The 19,608-nt window shown below is 40.9% G+C and overlaps 1 protein-coding gene and 1 long non-coding RNA gene across 8 annotated transcripts in view; one reads left to right on the top strand and one right to left on the bottom strand.

The window, feature by feature from the left end:
* The window catches only part of Zc3h7a (zinc finger CCCH-type containing 7A), a 35,726-nt gene extending 21,409 nt beyond the window's left edge, over positions 1–14,317 (top strand). For all 6 annotated transcript variants that reach the window (XM_087209135.1, XM_021237255.2, XM_087209133.1 and 3 more), the window contains 12 exons: positions 273–459; positions 1,355–1,516; positions 2,573–2,769; positions 3,156–3,253; positions 3,874–4,055; positions 4,633–4,709; positions 5,313–5,446; positions 5,836–5,941; positions 8,452–8,560; positions 9,894–10,027; positions 12,083–12,246; positions 13,416–14,317. In XM_087209135.1, coding sequence (XP_087065261.1) covers positions 273–459; positions 1,355–1,516; positions 2,573–2,769; positions 3,156–3,253; positions 3,874–4,055; positions 4,633–4,709; positions 5,313–5,446; positions 5,836–5,941; positions 8,452–8,560; positions 9,894–10,027; positions 12,083–12,246; positions 13,416–13,605 — 1,740 coding nt within the window. In that variant the 3' untranslated portion in view covers positions 13,606–14,317. The remainder of the gene's footprint in view (positions 1–272; positions 460–1,354; positions 1,517–2,572; positions 2,770–3,155; positions 3,254–3,873; positions 4,056–4,632; positions 4,710–5,312; positions 5,447–5,835; positions 5,942–8,451; positions 8,561–9,893; positions 10,028–12,082; positions 12,247–13,415) is intronic.
* Positions 10,563–19,575, bottom strand: LOC106010365 (uncharacterized). Of its 2 annotated transcripts, none has more exons than XR_001184186.3 (3): positions 18,939–19,575; positions 16,458–16,532; positions 10,563–12,489 (listed from the first exon to the last, which is right to left on the bottom strand). It is a non-coding gene; the product is annotated as an uncharacterized LOC106010365 (long non-coding RNA). The 2 variants fall into 2 exon arrangements; XR_015450466.1 differs by having other exon boundaries at positions 16,267–16,532; positions 18,939–19,539.
* Positions 19,576–19,608: the final 33 nt, after the last annotated feature.

Raw genomic sequence — 19,608 nt, 5'->3', positions numbered from 1 at the left:
AGGGCGTGTAAGATATGCGTACCATTGAAGCAGAACAATTTCATGTTACTTTTTACAGCTCATAGAGGATCAAAATAAGGGGGCCTAGAAAAGAAAATATAAGAAGAAACAGTTGTCAATATAGGAGAGCGTTAAGGATAGAACATTGCCACCTTCATCTTACTCTCCAAATGAATTCAGTTTCCTTCATTAGTGATAGTATAAAATTTGTTGTCTGTTTTTCTTTTGTTCGTTTGTTTTGGTGGTTTTTTTTTTCCTTATTTTTCTTGCAGATGAATGGACCAAGTAGTTTGTTTACTTCTGATGGTTTCCTGGGAATTTCAAGTCAGCCTAGAAATGACTTTGGAAACTTTTTTGGAAGTGCAGTTACTAAACCATCTTCCTCAGTCACTCCAAGACATCCCCTTGAAGGAACCCATGAATTAAGACAAGCTTGCCAGATCTGTTTTGTAAAATCAGGTAAGGATCAAATAGGCAGAGTATAAAACTAAGTTGGTGGGCCGGGGATTTAGCTCAGTGGTTCTGCCACCTACCTCGCAAGCACAAGGTCCCGAGTTCAATCCCTTGTACTAATACAAAAACAAAAACAAAACAAAACAAAAACTAAGTTGGATGCTGAAGTTGGTAGGAGCTTATAATTAGATATAAACAATTTGAATTCTAAAGAAGCAGCATTTACTGACTTGGGGCATTTGGTGTGTGATAGGATAAGTCGCTGCTCTTATTTGATATAATTTTATTTCTAGGATGATGTGGAATCAGATATTTACCTTATCTTAGAAACTTACTGCAACTAGTACTTGTTTAAGAACTTGATAATTTTCTTTTTTTTTGGTACCGGGGATCGAACTCAGGACCTTGTGCTTGCAAGGCAGGCACCGTGCCACTGAGCTAAATCCCTGGTCAGAACTTGATAATTTTCAAATTTTCAATATTATCAGACCAATATGTGATTCAGTTTTTATGAAAATTAAAGTACTTCTCTTGAAAATCCAGAGGTATATAACACTTTATTCTGATCTGGACCCAACTTTATTTTCTTTCTTAGTTGTCCTTATTTGAGATTCTAGAATCAAGCCGCAGTCTGGCCCAAAAATAGTTCAGAATGTTGCCTGTTTTTCTTAGCCAGATTATTTCTCTAATAGTTAAATAAGGATATGTTTTGGCAAGACTGATGTTGAATAGAACTTTATGTCGCCTAACAAATAGCATAAAATTTTAAATTTGTCTGTTTACAGTATGATGAAATTTTGGGGGGTATGGTAATCAATGTTCATCTGCTTCTGAGTTACCTATAAACTGAAATGATATTTTTTGTGCATATTATTAGCAAACCTCTTTACATCTTTTTCAGGCCCTAAATTAATGGATTTCACTTACCAGGCTAATGTAGATCATAAATGTAAGAAGGATATTTTAATTGGTAGGATAAAGAATGTTGAAGATAAATCATGGAAAAAAATACGTCCAAGACCAACAAAAACAAATTATGAAGGACCATATTATATATGTAAAGGTATATATTATAATTACATAATTGATACGTATTATATAAGTAATAAACTATTTGCTACATTTATTATAAAGGCCTCAGTACTGTTACTAAAAATAGCAGATTTAGGGCCGGGGATTTAGCTCAGTGGTTCCACCACCTGCCTCGCAAGCACAAAGACCCGAGTTTGATCCCCAGTACCAAAAAAATAAAAATAGCAGAGTTCTTAGTATTTTTTCTGTTTTTAAACTGTTTATTTATTTTGTTTAGTACTGGGCTGAATTCAGAGCCTTCAAACACTGAACTATATCACAGCCCATTTTTTTTAGAGTCTCACTAAATTGCTGAGTTGCCCAGACTGGGCTTGAATTTCTGACCCTCGTGGCTCCAGAGTCCTGGGATTACAGGCTTGCACCGCCATGCCTGGCTGTTTTTTAACATCTCATGTGTATTTTATAGTTGTTTACAGAAACAGGGCTTTGACCAGGTTTTAAACAGAAAACTCTCAAACTTTAAATTTTGTCTATACAGTATCAAAACACTGAACTAAGGCTTTGAATGTGCTGCTGTGTTTAACACACTTTTACAAGAACTCAGCACTTCATTTTTGTCGCACCGCTGCATCTGAGTGAGCTTTGAATAGCCCTAAAATTATTTTTTAAGGGTCGAGGATTTAGCTCAGTGGTACTGCCACCTGCCTCACAAGCACAAGGTCCCGCATTTGATCCCTAGTATCAAAAAAAAAAAAAAAGGTTTTTTAACCTTAGATGGAATATATGAGAGTATTGAGGCATTTTCCCCTGTCTGTAATAAACCCATTTAGGCTTAAAGACTCAGTCCCATCCCTGAATAGTATAATCATAAAACTTGATGCTGTTTATGAACTCCTAAAAATTTAAACATTTGGGCCAGGGATTTAGCTCAGTGGCACTGTGCTAGCTAGCCTCGCAAGTGCAAGGTCCTGAATTTGATCCCCCATACTGCAAAAAAAAATTAAACATTTAAGTGTGATTAATATTCATTGGCTTCGAAAAAAACTATTGCTGTTGGTTAAATCTCTCTCATGCCCTGTCTTTCTAGATGTGGCTGCAGAGGAGGAATGTAGATATTCAGGCCACTGCACGTTTGCTTATTGCCAAGAAGAGATCGATGTCTGGACACTGGAAAGGAAAGGAGCATTCAGTCGTGAGGCCTTCTTTGGTGGTAACGGGACGATCAACCTTACTGTGTTCAAACTTCTCCAAGAGCATCTTGGAGAATTTATATTCCTTTGTGAGGTGCTTGTCTAAAACTTATTTTCTGCTTTATAATTACTGACAGAGTTGGGGGTGTGGCTCGGTGATAGAGTGCTTGCTTTGCATGAGCAAAGCCCAGGGTTTGATCTACAGCACCACTAAAAAATGGTGATAGTTCTGATTTGTAAGCCCAGTAGTATTTTTAAAGTACTCAGGCGATCTTGCTGTGTGATAAAGCCTTCACTCAGTGAAAAATAGCTATTACTATCATCAGAAAGAATAGTAGATAGTAAGCCATTCTGTTGACTATTAATTGGTAGAAGTATAAAATATATGTTTGTAAAGATTGAAACTAAGGCCATGTCCTGTGTATAAAATTCAGACTTTGTATTTCTTTCTCTAATAATCATTCTTCTCTCTCATTCCAGAGATGTTTTGATCATAAACCTAGAATGATTAGTAAAAGAAATAAAGATTCTACTGCTTGTTCTCACCCAGTTACAAAGCATGAGTTTGAAGACAATAAGTACGTGGGTGGCTTCTAATTTTTCTAGTGACAAATTAGGTTCTTTTCGTAGATCTAAATAAAACCAGTGGTAGTATCTCCTCAGACTTTCCCCTCAGCTTTTCTGCTGTTTTCTTTCTTTCTTATTTTCAGACAGGGTCTCATTATTATGCTGGCCTTGAACTTACTATGTATAGCCTAGGCTGGCCTGGAACTCACAGCGATCCTCCTGCCTTAGCCTCTCTAGAGTTGGGATTGCAGGCATGCACCACCATGCCCAGCTTCTGTTGTTTTCAAGAACAATAACTTCTAAAATGTTTTTTAGTAGATTTGGCTGGGAATTAAGTAATGAATTGGTAAATTGGTTATTTAATTCAGGAAAGCATTATTGATTTATAGCTTCCCATGACGAAGATTTAAGTATTTTTTTGTTTGTTTAAAATATAATTATCCATCCTCTTGGCCCAGTAATTGCATGCAGTGATTTAGTTTTTCTGGTAAAGATTTTTTTTTTCTGGTAAAGATTTAAAATGGATTGTGTCTTGAACTTGACTTTGTGTGTATTTATGTGAGTGTATGTGAACATATTTTTTTAAAACTATGGCAGAACAATATTAAAATGTCACTCTGTTTCATCTTAGGTGCCTTGTCCACATTTTGCGAGAGACATCAGTAAAATATTCCAAAATACGTTCTTTTCATGGTCAGTGTCAGCTTGATTTGTGTCGACACGAAGTTCGCTATGGCTGTTTAAGGGAAGATGAGTGTTTTTATGCCCACAGTCTTGTGGAACTGAAAGTTTGGATAATGCAGAATGAAACAGGTAGGTCTGTGTGACCCTGGGAGCTGTGTCTCTGCCAGAACAGCCAAGGGTGATGGGACCCTAATTTGGAGACTGTCCTCTCATCAGCCACATGTGGCAGTTCTCGGTTTTGTCCTGAGCTTTCGACTCTGGTCACTTCCTGTCTTCAGAGTTGGCCTGTGTTTGTGTGGTCTCATGTAATTAATTGTTGATACAGGTTTATGTAGTATGGATTTGGGCAGGGGGTGTTGCTCAGAAGGCACAGAGAAATACATTTGCCAATTCCATTTTGAAAAAAGCATAATGTGCTAGGTATGGTTGTGCACGCCTATAATCCCAGCACTCTGGAGGCTGAGGCAGGAGGATCACTGTGAGTTTGAGGGCAGCCTGAGTTACAAAGTGAGTTTAAGGCCAGTCTGAACTACATAGTGAGGCCTTGTCTTAAAACATCAAAGAAAAGCATAATGTGATATTCTCCCTTGGTGATAGAGGCTGCCTGAGAGTTCTTGGGGGTTGAGAGGGTTCTCTACATCTGACTGCAACCAGATTGGGGGAGTGTTATGTTTAGAACTTAAAGGAACGCTTATATGTTTCTCAGGTATTTCACATGATGCTATTGCCCAAGAATCTAAACGGTACTGGCAAAATTTGGAGGCAAATGTACCAGGAGCTCAGGTATTTTCTCTTGTGTACTTTCTGCATTAGAAGTCTTCCTGGAATTGCCTAAAGGATGTTGGTTAATGGCAGATGCAGTTTATACTTACAGTTCAGTTACTTAGTGTTTGTTCAGTTGAATAATTCTTATGTGAAAAAACAATTTGCGTTTTAGTTTATCATCATAAAGAAATTGGGCAACCCATAATATCTGCCCACACTATAAGATACTATTTTCTCATTTAGCTTAATTGGGCTTTGAGAATTCTTGGTATAAGAGAGAGAGATTATATTTGCAGTTTTGCTTCCCACCAGGCATAACTTGTTTACCCATTTTTCTTTCCCCATGTTCCCTCAAAAAACAAACAGTTCGAGTCCTCAGTTCCAAAGCTGGCTTTTGTAAATTGAAGCTTGGTATCTGCTTTTGTCATATATAATCTGCTTTTGTCATATGAGGGAGGGGTGAATTGGAAATTTAATTATCAAAGCAAAATATAATGGTCAAGTCACTGATCCAGACAAAAACAGGAAATTGTATACTATTGTGAAGATAAAATGCATGATTTAATATTTTGTTCCCAGAAAATGTTTTTTTTGTTGCAATTGGTCTTTTAATTGTTTAAGGTGCTTGGCAATCAAATAATGCCTGGATTTCTTAATATGAAGATAAAATTTGTGTGTGCTCAGTGTTTGAAAAATGGTCAAGTCATTGAACCGGACCAAAACAGAAAATATTGCAGTGCAAAAGCAAGGCATTCGTAAGTATTGTGTGTATGTGGAAACAATGCCTGCCTTGTAATTATCTATTTCATAAGTATACAGTCATACAAGAAAAAAGATTAAGCTTTGAAGAGAAAAAAGTAGATAATTCAGGTATAATTACAAAATAAAAGGGAAGAGATTTTTAGGCTTTAGTAGTTCAGAATTCAAAAGCAGTTTTTCCTATATTTATCAATTTGTTTAGGATTCATAGGGAATGTTTGTAAATGTCAACAGGAAGTGAAATTATAGAATCATAAGGCATTTCTTTTAGAAGTGTTGAAGGAAGAAACTCTCTGGTCCTATAGGTACAGAGTTTGTACCTTTCCCTTTCTATTTTGCCTTTTGCTGGTGTCTCTTTGTTTTTTCTGAACTCCATTTTTCTTAGGTGGACCAAAGATCGTCGTGCGATGAGAGTGATGTCTCTTGAACGTATGAAGTGGATGAACATCCGTCCTCTCCCCACAAAGAAACAAATGCCTTTACAGTTTGATGTACATACGTAATTTTTAAGCCAATTTTTTAAAATTAGGCATTTCAAATCATTAGAAAATAATAGTAATTCACATTGAAATTCAAGCCCTTTAAATAATGCTCATCAGTAATCATAAATTTTAACGGTTCCTCTTTCAAGTTTTCCTTCCCTTTAATATGTGTATGATTCTGTAACAGTTTTCATATTTATTAGAATTTTATGAATTACTTGGAAAAAGTAAACAGATAATGGAATTAAGAAAAAGTATGGGCATAATTTAACTTATTTTTCAAGTGAATTACCTTTGGGAGGGAATGAGAATTTCATTTAATTTTGATTCCTCAGGTTTGATATCAAACCCAGGGCCTTCTGTATTATGAAAGTTGTCGGTGCGTTTGTCCTTAACTGTATCTTGTTTGCAAGCGATATGCGTGAGGTACGAAATCCTCAACATTATAAGACTTTCTGGAAGTAACTCAGAAAACAGTGCTCATTGCCAGACGAGCATTCCTCACAACCCCTTAGGATGGAAGTACCAGACCAACTCAGAGTTAGGGTAGTATTTCCTTCATGTGGCGGCATGTTTCATTTTGGCCATGCCTTATGTGGCCTTGGAGATGCTTGTCCAGGCAGACTACTTGCGTTGTCTCTGGCTTTCCTCTTCACAAGAGAGGGTCTGGAGAAGGTCTAGAGGTATTTTTCTGTGTGATCTAAGAGACAGGGACAAGCAGACCATCAACAGGCCATAAACTTGCTGCTCACATGCAGAGAACCTTTTGGGCAGAGCAGTGGGCGATGGATGCAGAATTCCCTTATAAACAAGGCTGCCCTCTGACTGCCAGGAAGGGTTGAGCAGGGGGTCAATGCATTTGTCATCACCTAGAGTACCTTGAGTTTTGTGCAACAGGCCAGCAGGTCAGGTCAGTCCTTATAAGGTGGTGGTGCGTTTGTGTATTTCCAGAGTGGTCTTAATCTCAGATTCAGTCAGTGGGTTTTGTAGGAAAGAGAGTTTCACTGGAACCATGATATCTTGCACTTTAAAAGGTAAGAGAGATAATGTATGTGTCTAGGGCTTGGTTAAAGCGAGGATTCTAGTTTATGAGGCAACTGCCCTGCACTAAGATGATTCTTTAATCTGTAAGGTGCTATACTGTGTATACTATGTAACATGCTAATACTATGCAGTGTTACAGTAGTTTATTTCCTCTTTTTCCCCACTACCATACTCAGTATTGCTAAGGGACCCTTTCTCTGGAGGAAGAAACGATATTGTGTGTGGAAAGTGTGATGAGCTAGAAAGAGAATGGGCTTCAGAGTCAGCCACAGGACCCTGGTTGAGTTACTGGCCTAGTTTGCTCATCTGTAAATGGGGATAATTAGATCATAGGGATGATTATGTGCAAAGGTAGTCTGCAGAAGCCTAGCACAGTGCCCCACCTCCTTTATACTTCTCTTCTCCTTGCTCCTTATCATAGAGCTTTGAAAGACTATGGTAATTGTTTCCTTAGTAATACAGCTAAATACCTATGGGATTTGCCTGGGAAAAGAACTCAATAAAGTCAGTGACAGAACTGTTTCATTGGTTGTTGGCTTCATGAAGATGTTTTTCAGGGTGGGGTTGCTGCCATTGGTCCAGGAGAGGAAATGTGCAGCAGTGAGGACAGACTGCTTTTAGAGTTGTGCAAAAACAGATGCTAAGCATTTAATGTCACAATATCTAAGTAGGATATAGGGCCAGCTCCTGTTGGAATACAAAGCATGATAAGCTAATAATTAGTTGTACTAGGATTTATGCTGTAAAGACATACAAGATTGATGCTGCTTTAGATGAGCTTGGTAAGGGTAGTTTTCTTGGTTCTGGATAGCCATGATTCTTAGGTCTGTGATCTGCTGGTAACTGCTATTTTATTTTCTTACCAGTATCACCATATTTCTTTTGTTAAATAAATACACAGATTACCAGAGGAGGTATTATTTGAAAGCTCTGTAGCTCCATGGCCTGGTTAGTGTAATAATTGTTTTCAGAGAATGCCTATCTAGTGGATTATGACCAGAGTTAGTTGATTATCAGTAAGTTAAGTTTCTGAAATGTCCTGTCGTTATTCTGTAACCTGAGCAGACAGCTGCAGCTTCTTCACTGCTACCCAAGTAATGATGTGGGGGGGGCAGCGTGAATGTTATTTGGGGAGAAAAGGAGCTGTCAGATGGAGAGGGCCAGAGATTTCATTCCAAGGGTTAAACGTTCTGAATATGTGAGCTTGTCAACACTTTCTTGTAAGAAAATGCTCTATACTGTAATTCTACATATTTTACTTTCTTTTGGAAATGTTTGTGATGAAAATGTTTATTAATAGCCCAAATATTTGGGGCTTACAGTCACTTTGTATAGAAGCAAATTAGTCTTATTGTTAAATTCTGATGCTAAGCATTAGCACTAATAAAGCCTGTTTTGCTTAAATGTAAAAGCTAGTTTTACTAAGTGTGCTCTGACTTAAAGCATGTTTACTTTCTTTCTTTTTTAAAAAACAGCTGTGCAACCATATTGCCTCTGGGAAAAAATGTCAATACGTTGGGAACTGTTCCTTTGCTCATAGTCCTGAGGAACGAGAAGTGTGGACATACATGAAGGACAATGGAAGTAAGTTACTGTGTTCTGTGTCCTTAACATCTGAGAAGGCCAGCTCCCCCGAAAGTTTCCTTTCTCCCTATAAATATGCCAGCTTCCTGTGAACACAGAAAGCAGTTTGCATTCTGCACAATGACAGCCTGTTTCATCACTATGTTGGTGGCAGTGACCACAGCCCCAGTGGATTGGAATCTGACTTCTCATGTGTTTTTGGTTAGGCTGGATTTCAATAAGAATATATAGGTCTGCATCCTTTAATGCAGTAGGTGTGTTCGTGAAAAATGATCTAGGGAAGTTCAATTTTTCCATGAATTTTTAAGGCAAAAGTTTGTCTTCTGTTGTGACAAGTCACCCTCTGATCAATCTGGTCTCTGGACAAGGCCAGATTCCGAGGCCCAAAGAGAAAATGTTTATCTTGGTTAAGTTTCAAATATATTGCGGATCCTCTGAAAGGAGCTTCAGACCACCTTTCACTTTTGACCCTAAAATGTTTCACTGTAAGGATGATTGTTCTTTAAATAAACTAATGGAAATATATGAGTACCAACTGCGGTCTCTGGATTGTAGGGATCAACTAGATTTAAGGGTTTCATCTGCCCAGTGACTTGTGCGGAAAGGGTCTCCCTCTAGCTGTCTTTCTTAGTATAAGGACATATACTGGCCCTCCTGAGAATCTCCTTGTTTACCAGAACCTGCTACTCCTGGTCTTAAGGGAGCAACCGGCAGCCACTGCCCAGGACGTGGTCCCAGTGGCACTGTTGTAATTGCACTCAGCATGCTGGTTCCCTAAGGCCGAGGCTTGATGGGTGGGCTCCCATCACATCAGACTCTTGGCCCAGGAGTAGTCTGTTTCCCATCCTTCTCAGTGAACACTGGGGAGTGTAGCAAAGCCAAGCCGCCCAAGCCATGTGAGCAGCCTTGTGTGGTCATGACACTGACAATGAATGTGTAAACAGGGTGACAGGAAGACTGCGGGGCTTCTTTGGCACTTTCTGAGTTTTAAACACCCATAGTGTCTTGCAGATATGGGGAGGAGTTAATTAACATTGAAAACGAATATTTCTGGGCCGGAGATTTAGCTCAGTGGTTCTGCCACCTGCCTCGCAAGCGCAAGGACCCAAGTTCAATCCCCAGTACCCAAGAAAAACAAAAAACCCTAATATTTATGTCTAATACTCCTGAAATTGGTTCTTCTGCAAGAGTTTATCTGCTCCTCTGACTGAACTGACTCCCTGTGCCTCAGCCCCTTCATATTTGTTTTGAAAATGTACTCTGCCTGATACAGAACGTATGTGTCCAAATGGCATTTCATTACTGCTGCTGACAGTAATTGATTTTTCTTTAGTACAAGATATGGAACAATTTTATGAACTTTGGCTAAAAAGTCAAAAAAATGAAAAAAGTGATGACATAGCCAGTCAATCAAACAAGGAAAATGGAAAACAAATTCACATGCCAACAGATTATGCTGAAGTCACTGTAAGTACCATTGGCCATTTTTCCCTTCCTTTGGTTGGAGCCGTCAGTGGGAGACTTTCCTATTCTCCCAGTTCTGGCTCTGTCCCCCGCTGCCTGTCCTTCTTGGGGTTGTCCTCTTTTCTTTTAGCTGGTTTTCTGCCATTAGCTTCCGTCTTCTCATGCCCAAACACCCTTGATCCTTGCCCTGACCCTTCTTCTGCACTGAGTCCAAGGCCTAGTCCAATTGACGTCTCCAGGTGGGGCTGTCATGACGGCGAGTGAAATGTAAGGAGTGTGTGACACGTACCTGAGAGGTGGGCCCCAAGAAGGACTTAGGAAGTGTGTGCTGTCTGGCCCCTACTCCCCATCCTTTAAATTTTTTTTTTAATTTAGGGTTGGGGGTTTAGCTCAGTGGTTCTGCCACCTGCTTTGCAAGTGCAAGGTCCCGAGTTTGATCCCTGCTACAAAAAAAAAAGTTTTATTTTGAGACAGAGTCTTGCTAAGTTGCAAAATTATCCAGGTTGGGTTCAAATTTATGATCTTCCTGCAGTCTTCCTGGGGTTTTTTGTTTGTTTGGTGTACATAAGTGTGTGTGTCATTCTGCTACTTGTTTCTTTGGGGGGGGGGGTCCAGTGTTTCATTTTTTTCAGTTTTTATTAGGACGTCTGCAATAAAAGTGATTACATTTTTCATGGGGAGTTGGTACATATACATAACACATCTTAATTCATTTTTCAACTCCTTCCCCTCTCTTCCCTCCCCCTCTATCTCTTGGATCCCTTCCCTTTTGCAAAAGATCTACCTCCCTATTTCCTATTGCCTGTCTTTTATTTTGAGTTTCTCATAAAAGAAGCTATGTGATATTTAAGCTTATGTATGTTATTTCCCATAACATTATCATTTCAAGGTGCATCCATCTCCCTATAAATGACTTGGGTTTATCCTTCTTTATGGCACAGGTGTATTCCATTGTGTGTAAATATACATTTTCTTCATTTTCTCCACTCATCTGTTGATGGACATATAGGCCACTTCCAAGATTTAGCTATTGTGAATTGTGCTGCTAAACATGGATATGCATGGAACACTGTAATGACGTCTTTTAACTCTTTCAGGAAGATCCCTAGAAGGAGAATTGCTGGGTCAGATGATGCTACTTGTTTCTTGTATGTTTTGTGGCACCTTTCCATCTTGACTCAGTCAGGCCTACACAGGGCTTATGCATGGCCTGGTCTTGTGTGTCTTTCCCCCACCCAGGATAGCTGAGAAATGCTACCCCAACTCTTAAGAGTGCATCTGCCGTAGCATTTAAATCCTACTCTTGAGGAGGCCTGTCCCCTGCAGGGCCAGCTTCATTTTTGTTTGTTTGTTGCTGTTACTGTTTTGAGATAGGGTTTCAGTATGTTTTCCGCCCAGGCTGGTCTAGAACTTGGTGCGGTCCTCTTGCCTCGGCCTCCCAAGTGCTAGGTTTATAGGTATGTCCCATCACGTTTAGATCAAGGGCAGCTTCTTCACTTCCCTGGTGCTGGCCCAAATCTGGGGCTCAGTTCATGGGATCACACGGAATGGCTACTACTCTGTCAGAGTAGCACACCTTGACCTTTTACACCCTCCCTCTTGTTCCTCTTGGAGTTCATCACTATTCCTGGAGTCCTTACTTGACCCTGCTTCCTGCCCTCCCCGTAAACATCCTCATCTGAAAAGAAAAAAAAAAACCAAAAAACCATTTATCAGGGCCTGGGATTTAGCTCAGTGGAGGACCCGAGTTCGATCCTCCGTACCAAAAAAAAAAAAATCCTCATCTGGACAACAGCTCCCATGGCCTGTGTGCTAGGTAATTCCTGGATGCTGGGCCAGATTCGTCCCCCTCCTCTGCTTCCTGTATGTGTCGGCTCTTTTCCCCACACTGTGGTCCTTTCCTTGATCTTACTTTTCACTTTGTGTCCTTGCCTGGCTCCCTGAGAATAGATAGAGTCTGGCTCTTACAGCTGGTGGCGTCTGGACCTTCAGGTGCCCTGAAGAGTGACAGGGCACTGACATCACCACTGACGGGCCACATGCCTTCGCCACCCATAGGTGGATTTTCACTGCTGGATGTGCGGGAAGAACTGTAACAGTGAGAAGCAGTGGCAAGGCCACATCTCTTCAGAGAAGCACAAGGAGAAGGTTTTCCACACCGAAGATGACCAGTACTGCTGGCAACACCGCTTCCCAACAGGATATTTCAGTATTTGTGAGAGGTATGTAAGTTTGTACCTTTTTTCTGCATGAAAACTGCTGATCTTTGGTAACCTGCATGGGCCCTATGTCAGTAGGCAGAGGATGTCTGTTGTGGTAGATCCTCCTGGTGGGTCTGGGCCCTGACAGACCCTGGCAGGACACTTGGGTGTGGCCTTGAGGTGTTTAGCTGCTCTTCTCCCTTCTGGGGTTGCAAGTCCAGACTTAGTGGCCTTCTGAGACTGGCTTCAGCTGCGTCAAGGTAACTGAATAGAGAAAGAAATATGTTCGTTTGGTTTGGCCCTCACCATCTTTGCATCCTCAACTGTGATTCTGTAACCCTCTGCCATAGCCTTTGCACAAACTGATGTGCATCCAACTTGAGGTGGCTTTTAAGCTATATTTCAAGAGCAAATCTAGAACTCATATCAGAGGAAAATGATAGCTTAATAATATCACTCTTGTTTTCTTGGAAAATATTTAAATGAAAGCTGGATAATTTGGAATTACTCTTCATTTTGTCAATATTTACATTTCATTCCAAATTCAGACCATGGATTCTTAAAATCATTAAAGACATTTTTTACTTAATGTCACTTCTGATGTCTTTCTGCTGCACTAATAATGACTACGGTCTCTTTCCCCACCAGTCAGTACTTTTTTTTCCTTTTTGTGGTGTTGGAGAGTGAACCCAGGGCTTCATGTATACCAGGCAAATGCCCTAAGCTGAACTTCAACCAGTCCCAGTCAGTACTTTTCAGTGAATATATTTAAATAGTTTAAAGTCCTGATTCCTCTCGTCAATATCACGGCTGTAAAATATTCGCTTTCAAAGGCTTAAGATTCCTGTGGGGTATGGTGGCAGCCACCTGTTATCCTAGGATTTGGGAGGCTGAGGCAGGAGGATCACTGCTAGTGCAAGGCTAGCCTGAGCTACATAGTTCAGGACCAGCCTAAACTACATAGTGAGACCCAATCTCAAAAAAAAAAAAAAAATTTTCCTAACTGACCCTAGGGCATACCTCAGTGTAGAGCATGTGCTGAGGCCTGAATTTTTTCCCCGGCACCAAAAAAAAGAGAAGATTTTTAGATAAAAGTTATATGCAGTTCACAAAGCTAGTGATGAATATATTTTCAAGAATTGCAGCATAGTTTTTATAAGTGACTTTACCACACCACTGTCTCCCTACAGGTATATGAATGGAACCTGCATTGAAGGAAGCAGCTGTAAATTTGCACATGGGAATGCTGAGCTTCACGAATGGGAAGAAAGAAGAAATGCCCTAAAAATGAAGCTCAGCAAAGCAAGGAAAGATCACTTAATTGCCCCAAATGATAATGACTTTGGAAAATATAGTTTTTTGTTTAAAGATTTAAACTAATATGCTGACTTTTATGTAACCCAATCAGAGCATTGACCAGAAAAACTGAAAGTGTTCTGAGGCACATAGCAGAGGAGCTGCAGGCTTTCTGCTAGTATTGGCGTATATCGTTCCTCCCGAGCAGCACCCAGTAGGTAGGAAAACGGGCTGGTTAGCAGGTCTGGCCAAGCTCTCATGGAGCCATTGGCCTCAAATGGTGAAGTGACTGCTGCCTGGTTGCCATTTGTTGAACAGACTTTTGGATGAAGTGTTGGGGAAAAGAATAAGGTTATGTCTAGGGCAGCTCTTTGAGTTGGTCCTTCAAGTAAGAACCATGACCATAAGAGAATAAACACTTGTACTGGGGTCAGAATACATGATGGATGAAAATCTCTATGTGATTTAGTGGAATGAATTTAATATAATAAAGTTTGCTACTTATCTGTATGTAGGTTGCTAAAAAGGATTTTCTTAACTCAGATTTTAAGCCAAATAACCATTTAACACTAGTATATGTTAAATGGGGTATTTTTCTGTATTTGTATGTTTCACTATAATAAAGGAACGGAGATAATGTGCATTGAGAATATTTTGAAAAATAATCAATTGATTCAAATTTCATTTCTTGGTCTTTTGCTGTTTCAGTGATGATTTTGAAAGATTAAACTTGTACTGTTGGTATTGTGTAGTGTCTGGACCAATATTGCCTGTAATAAAAGATTTTATATAGAGAGATGGCTTTCATTTTTTGGTGTGGTCTTTTCTCCATGAATTGTTGGAATTAGGTGCTAAAATCACAAGTTGATTTATAAAAAAATAATTTTACTTAAGCAGTGAGCAAGCGATTGCCAACTGGAGGGATATGAAAGCAGCCTTTCCCTTCTTCCCCACCTCTAAATTCCGGCTGAATTAGAGGCTTCTTGTATTGACTGAACTAGCCTAGGGCTCCTCTCCCTCTCACTCAGAGGAGTTAGATTAGCAGGGAGGAAAATGGTGAGGTTTGACACCTGGGGCTGAGGGAATCCACCACACTGTTCAGCTTCACACCCCACACAAGCTTTTGTGGTTGAAAGAGATCACTGAGGGTCGAGCAGGACACGAGGGCTGGGACCAGTGAGCCAGGGAGAAGAGTGGTGATCAGTGTCAGCTGAGGAACTTGGAGGATAGGATCTGCTGGGCTGTGATGCAGCAACCCTCTGACCTTCAGGCAGACTTACTTCCTCAGGACAACTAAGGGTGAGCGGTATGTTGGGTGTACTGCAGGTACTGAGATGTGAGAAGTAGAACATTTAGCAGAACCAGAGGCCGAGTCGGAAGTCTTTTCTCCACCTGTGGAAAGGCCCTCAAGACCACTTATTTTTTGCCATGCGTACTAGGTAAGTGTTGTACAGCTGAGCTACAACCCCAACCCAAGGTTTACCCCTTCCCACAAACTCCCTCTACATTTTCTGTGCCTCGGCTTTCCACCTTCTCAGCAATTCTTTGTGCTCTGAACCATCCTTTCAGTAAATTCCATTTCTGCCTAAATCAGCCAGTTTCATGCTCTGGTTTGCAATTAACAACCCTGATGGCTACAGCCTTGGTCTCAGCATTAGGAAGTAAAGTTAATTATTCTACAGTGAGATCACAGCCATATCCTACAAGTGAATGGCTCACTGGGCACAGGAGGTGATGAGGGGGAACAGAAAAGGAAAAAAATCAGAGTTAAACTCCAATCCCATATTGAAAATAAAGGAAACAGGAATAACTAGTGTATCTATTTGGACATGTTATTTCATGGAACATTTTTTTTGAGACAGTCTCCCTATATAGTTCAGGCTGGCTTTGAATTATGTACCCCAAGCTAGCCTTGAACTCACAGCGATCTTCCTGCCTAAGCCTCCCAAGTACTGAGATTACAGGCATGTGCCACCATGCCCAGAATGGGAAATTTATTTTTGAGATTCAATTTATATAACACAAGCCCTGCTCTTTTGAAACAGGTGGTCTTGCTATGTAGTCTAGGCTGGCCTTTAATTTGTAATCCTCCAATTACAGCCTCCCAAGTGCTGGGATACAGGTGTGTGCCACCACACCTGGCTACACTTCACCATTCTTTTTTATTTTTGGTAGTGGGGATCGAACTTGGGTCCTTGCACTTGCAAGGCAGGCGCTAGAACCACTGAGTTAAATCCCCGGCCCACTCCACCATTCTTAAGTGTACAACTTCATGGTTTTTAGGATATTCACAATGTTGTGTTATAATTACCATAATCAATTTTAGAATATTTTCATTATCTAAGAACCCCTTAACCACCATTCCCCAAATCTGCCCACTACACTGCCTCTCAAGCTGTAGGCAACCATTAATCTCTGTTTCTATGGATTCTCCTTCATATTTTCATATAAGTGGAATCATACAACATGCATGTGTTCTTTTATGACCTGCTTCTTTCCTTTGGCATACTGTTTGGAGGGTCATTCTTTCCCTTAGCATAGTATTTGAAGTGTCTTAGCATCTGTCAATATGTCATCGGTTTTTATGGCTGAATACTACTCTATTGTCTGGACAGATCACATTGTTTGTCCATTCATAAGCTGATAGACATTTGCATTGTTTCTACTTTTTGGATATATGGATATGCACATTTGCAAGTTTTTATGTCTACATTTTTACTGGCTGTCATGAGTTGCCCCATCTACCTGAAAAAGTATGTAGAGGTTGCAGGTGAATCCTTCCTGGGAACCCTGTGATAGACAGAGTCTTGTCCCTTGTCCTCACCCTTCCTGGGGCTGTATACCCCATGAAAACTCTTTGCATAGAGTCCTTGATGTTCTTTTGATTTAGTTCCAGGGACTTGCATTAGTTGAAAAACTGACTGAGAGCATATTACCCAAACAGTTGGTTCAGGCTGCAAACACTGTAGTGGGCTGGGGAGATGAGAATCCAGGCTTCTTGTGAATATCTCCTGCAAGGGATAAACACCAACCTGTAAAAGCCCATTCTGGGGTCATGATACAAAGTCTCCAAGAAATACGGACACCATTATCTAAAATACCCAGGCCGAAGGCTAGGCTTCCCTCCTACATTAGCTGCTATCTTGGACCATGCTAGGTATGTACTAGTTTGTAAGTAAATACTTGGAAGCTTTAAAAATTAAATGAACAGAGCTGGGTATGGTGCTGCATGCCTGTAACCCCAAACTAGTAAGTTGAGGCAGGAGGATGGCAAGTTTAGCTTGGGCAATTTAGCAACACCTTGTTACAAAATGAAAATTTTTAGGGCTGGGGATTTAGCTTAATGGTGCCACTGCACAAGGTCTCAAAAGCACAAGGTCCTAGGCCAGGGATTTAGCTCAATGGTTCCAGCACCTACCTTGCAAGCACAAGGTTCGAGTTTGATCCCCGGTACCAAAAAAAAAGGCACAAGGTCCCAAGTTCGATCCCCAGTACCAAAAAAAAAATTTAAATAGAGCTGGGGACATACCTTAATGCAAAGGCAGCTCTGGGTTCACCTAAATAAAATAAATAAATAGTACCTAAATAAAGCTGGAGGTATAGCTCATTGATAGAGCACTCACCTAGCACACTCAAAGCCCTGGCTTTGATCCCCAGCACCACATAAAAAATAAAAGTAAAAATGAGCATTATTTGATAGAGCTATAGAAAATGGCCATGAAAGCTCAGATTCTGGCTGGTCAGGATAAGATAGGGCTGACCTAACCTTTGAGGAGCAGTGGTTTCAGGTGCTCAGGAAGAGAAGAAGACAGAGCACACCCTTTTGTTAATCCAGGGTGGTTCCTTGCTGCTACCTCAGAATCCCCTGCATTATCTCACAAGGGATTGTTGGTCTAAGATAAACTGGGCAGCAAAAGTACTTGGAACCTTATAAAGGCCTGCACAAACGTCAGCTGTCTTGTGGAGGCACAGGGCAGGTTCTGTTCTGGCAACCCACAAGTGAGAACTGCTGATGTGACCTTGTTTGTTTCTGTTAGTAATATACAGTACCACGTAACCCAAATCTACACAAAGAAATCAAAAGAACCAGAAATGACAAATCAGAAAGTTAATAAACCCCACCAACAATATATTCTCTCAAGGTTTTAAAGACAAGATTATGTAAGAATAATATAACACTGTATGGTTGGGTTTGTAACAAAGCAGGATAAGTAGTAGTACAAAAAAAGGCAGGAGGAACTGGAGGTATACTGGGGCAGTTTCTATATCTTACTGGAAATTTAATATATATCTGAAGCAGATTCTAAAAACATGTATACTTTAATCCCCAAAGCAACTGTTACGTATATAGATGTTAAAAATCATTAAAGGAATTAGTGGTAAGCTAAATAATTTAAAAAGACAGTAAAGAATAAACAAAAAAGATATAGGATATAGTAAACGACAAAATGGCAGGTGTGAATGAGCCTCGGACATGTTGGGCCCTGATGTTGGGCCCCATTGGTTGGTACACTGAGCACAGCTGGCCAGGTAACCTAGCCAGAGCCCATTTTACATCTGTGGAAACAGAACCAGAGAAGGATGACAAGATGTGTGTGGGAGTCACACAGCTGACCTGTGCCAGGTGAGTTCTCACCTTAACCTCTGGCTCTCAACTGTGCTTTTCCCTTTTTTCATAACATCGTGTGGCCTTAATTCCCTTAAGGTATATTTGCTCTGCTCTGTTAGTAGGGTTTTTGATTTGGGGTTTTTTTTTGTTTGTTTTGAGGTAGGGTTTTTTTGGGGGGGGGGTGTTCCTGGAGATTGAGCCCAGAGACTGCTGAGCTACATCCCTAACCATTATTCGTTTTTGTTTGTTTTGAGACAGGTCTTGCTAAGTTGCCCAGGCTGTCTTCAAATTTCCCATCCTCCTGCCTCTAATCCACCTGTGTTTGTAATTGCTGATGTTGGAGGCCAAATCTTAACCCGAGGCCCCTGCAGCCATGTAATTATGTACATTCACTTACCAGGGTACACAGGTCCTCTTCCTGATGGAAACAATTCCTGACTAATGTTGTCAAATCACATGTCATCCCTTGCCAACTTCATTCACCTTTTTAATCACAAGTCATACTTATAAAGGATCTAACATTTACAGCCAGAAGACACGCATTACTGAACACCCCCTAGTATTGTGCCTATCTTGTAGGAATGGTGCTCAAAACACCTTTTAGAAAACAACCTGCGCATAACAACCCCAGGAGCCTGAGATTCTCCTGTACGCTGTACTTACGTCCTCTAACTACTTTCTAAAGAGCGACTACTGTAACTTTGATATGTGTCCAGGAAAAGAGCAATCTAGACCTTGGGGCTGCAGAGTGGGCTGCTGGAGTGACTTCTTAGCCAGGACAGCCAGCCTTTCAGTCTGAATTTCTCACCTGCTAGCTTTGCAACTTCGGTCAAGTGAATTCTCCAAGCCTTGGTTTCCCTTCTAAAGTGAGCGAGTACAGCAGAACAAACCCTCCTCATAGCGCTGTCATGAAAGTAAATGGTCACAACAGTAAGATTAAGGGCCTGGGATTCAGTTCAGTGGCACCGTGCCTGCCTCTCAAGCTCGAGGTCCTGAGTTCGATCCCTGGTACGGGGTGGGGGTTATGGAGCACTTATGTGCCTGGCAAGTTCCATGAATCGCTTCGTTTAATCCGGAGGGCCGTAATGCTATCATCGCCCTTTTACAGATGTGCAGGAAGAGGAGTGAAGCTGAAATCTGGCCGGTCTCACTCCTGAGTTCTTGAGCCCTTCTCGCTTCTGCATTTTTTTTCTTCCTTCCGAAAAGCAGCACTTAGTCCTCCAAAGTATGTAGTGAGAGGACTGGACCCGACTGCCATTACCATCATAACTCCTAAAAAACATCTGGGCAACCTGGACTTCAAATAGGGCGGCGTTCAAACGTGCACTTGCCGGAAAGATCTGAGAACCTCTCGTACCCAAAGGTCAAGGGCGGCGCCTGCGCAGACTCTCTGGATGGAGGTGGAACCCGTAGGAAGATGATGGGGCGGCCCTCGGTGCGGGCCTTAGCGCAGGATCTATGGGTGCGGGGGCGTGGCA

This window comes from Heterocephalus glaber, unplaced genomic scaffold (assembly GCF_053883595.1).
Source record: "Heterocephalus glaber isolate CG9 unplaced genomic scaffold, H.glaber_assembly_v1.0 deba00000943, whole genome shotgun sequence".
NCBI lineage: Eukaryota > Metazoa > Chordata > Mammalia > Rodentia > Bathyergidae > Heterocephalus > Heterocephalus glaber.
The sequence above is the reverse complement of the archived record's forward strand: the minus strand, read 5'-3'. Positions and strand labels throughout refer to the sequence as shown.